The sequence below is a fragment of the Trachymyrmex cornetzi genome, unplaced genomic scaffold (assembly GCF_001594075.2).
Source record: "Trachymyrmex cornetzi isolate Tcor2-1 unplaced genomic scaffold, Tcor1.1 scaffold468, whole genome shotgun sequence".
In the NCBI taxonomy this organism is placed as follows: Eukaryota; Metazoa; Arthropoda; class Insecta; order Hymenoptera; family Formicidae; genus Trachymyrmex; species Trachymyrmex cornetzi.
In genome coordinates this window covers 953,045-955,180 of record NW_017299487.1, presented here as the reverse complement: position 1 = coordinate 955,180, position 2,136 = coordinate 953,045, and the positions used below count along the sequence as shown (strand labels likewise).

At 30.2% G+C, this 2,136-nt stretch overlaps 1 protein-coding gene across 1 annotated transcript in view; it reads right to left on the bottom strand.

Moving 5' to 3' along the window:
- Positions 1 to 387: 387 nt before the first annotated feature.
- Positions 388 to 2,136, bottom strand: part of LOC108764945 (uncharacterized) — an 11,379-nt gene continuing 9,630 nt past the window's right edge. Inside the window, exons 4-5 of the mRNA XM_018513354.1 lie at positions 792 to 903; positions 388 to 668 (exon numbers count right to left, since the gene is read on the bottom strand). Coding sequence (XP_018368856.1) covers positions 535 to 668; positions 792 to 903 — 246 coding nt within the window. The 3' untranslated portion in view covers positions 388 to 534. The remainder of the gene's footprint in view (positions 669 to 791; positions 904 to 2,136) is intronic.

Below are 2,136 nucleotides of genomic sequence, written 5' to 3'. Positions count from 1 at the left end.
AAGGAACATTCTGACTTTGATTGCTCATAACTCCAATAAAAATCATCATACCGCAATTTAAAAAACAGATTCTTAAAACTGAAACTTTGCTCTAGCGAATAATATAATTGTAACGAAAATTTCGCAACACATGAAAAATTTTGCAAAAAATTTTTTTAAATACGAAAAAGCTTTTTCCCGACTCTATATATATCATAATTTAAATTAATTGTTTGCGTTTTATGTATATACACAGACTGGATATTATTCATAAAAATTTTTACTTGAAAAAAATTTTATTCATTATCAATAATGACGTAAAGTAATATTATTGGCTTACGACCAATGTGAAAAGTAAGGTTTGATAAAAACGATTTGAAAAAAGTAAACAACATTATGTATGATGTTTTATTTTTAGTGCAACATATTGATTCTAATTTACTAACTACGATAATTACAGAGACATCGTAGAGTTATAAGTGTGCAGATAATTATTTCGTATACAATATTGGTATAAGGTTAAAATTATATAATTAGTGGTATTGATATTTTCGACTAATAATTTTTTTTCGCGTTCATCGCTGGTATTGTACATTTATACTTAATGTTACCCTGCTTAACGTTCGCTATAATACATGCTATCCTACAGTAGATTTCGTTGCCCTCTAAGCAGGGTCCTAGATCTTTATCTGTAATTAAAAAAGAAAAAACAGAAAATTATACGATTTAATTCAAAATTTCATAAAATCTCTTATATTTGTTTTTTAAAAATAAACTTTATTAAAAAATATGTATACATATATATAGATTACCTTTACGTACGCACTCACTAACGTCTGTCTTACAAGACTCCACGAAATTTTCTTTTATAACCACGTCGCAATAATCAATACATTCGGATATCATTATTTTACCGTTTTGTATCTAAAAATAATGAAAAAACTTAGGAGAAAGGGCAATAGGAGTCAGGCATAGATAAAGTTTCGCAAATTCCAAAAATATAGGAAGTAAAACTTCTTTATTATAATCATACACTCTTACATGTTTCAGCATATTTTTGAGCCCTCTTCAGAGACAATGTATAACAAAAATACTAAGAAGACCAAGGCAAGTCCTAGCATTGTGAGCTCCCTCACAATCAGAAATTCCAACTGTCTAGTAAAACGTTTCCCATAAGGGGATAAAAGAGTCAAATAGTAAACTAAGTATAATTAAAATTTAATTGAAAATAATTGATAAATATCTGAGAGTAAGGAAGCTCATATTGTTCACAATGATACTGCATCGCCAAACATGATAATATTCAACAACCGGTCGCTTGAATATATCGACCAGTCAGCGTCAAACACAGTGAGTGTGTTTAATCTAATGCTACCAGTTAAAATTATCCAGCAAATAAAAACCAATTCAAAAAGACCCTGTTACTGTGCGCGCTCAACGCTGACTAGCTTCCCAGTAACAGAGTTTTTTTGAATTGGTTTTTATTTGCTGGATAATTTTAACTGGTAGCATTAGATTAAACAGACTCACTGTATTTGACGCTGACTGGCCGATATATTCAAGCGACCGGTTTTTGAATATTATCATGATTGTGTGTGTGATGCAGTATCATTGTGAACAATGTGAGCTCCCTTACTCTCGGATATTTATCAATTATTTTCAATTAAATTTTAATTATACTTAGTTTACTATTTGACCCTTTTATCCCACTTATGGGAAATATTTTACTAGACGGTTAAGACTTATTTGAATTTCTGATTGTGAGGGAGCTCACAATGCTAGGACTTCCCTTGGTCTTCTTAGTATATTTGTTATACATTATTGTCTCTGAAGAGGGCTTAAAAATGAGCCGAAACATGTAAGAGTGTTTGATTGTAATAATGAAGTTTTATTTCCTATATTTTTGGAATTTGCGTAACTTTATCTACGCCTGACTCCTATTGCCCTTTCTCCTAAGTTTTTTTGAACTTTAATAAGTTTTTGTTAGTGGTTTTGGTTTTACCTTCTAAAAATAATGTATATTGTACTATTAAACAGCACAATTTAAAATTTAAAAATTAATTTTCATATGACAATCTTGTGTTTCGCGGGTTTTCTCCGTGTTCAAATCCATTCTTGGAATGCCAACGTTTCGTGAACCTTGCAGTCCACTTCATC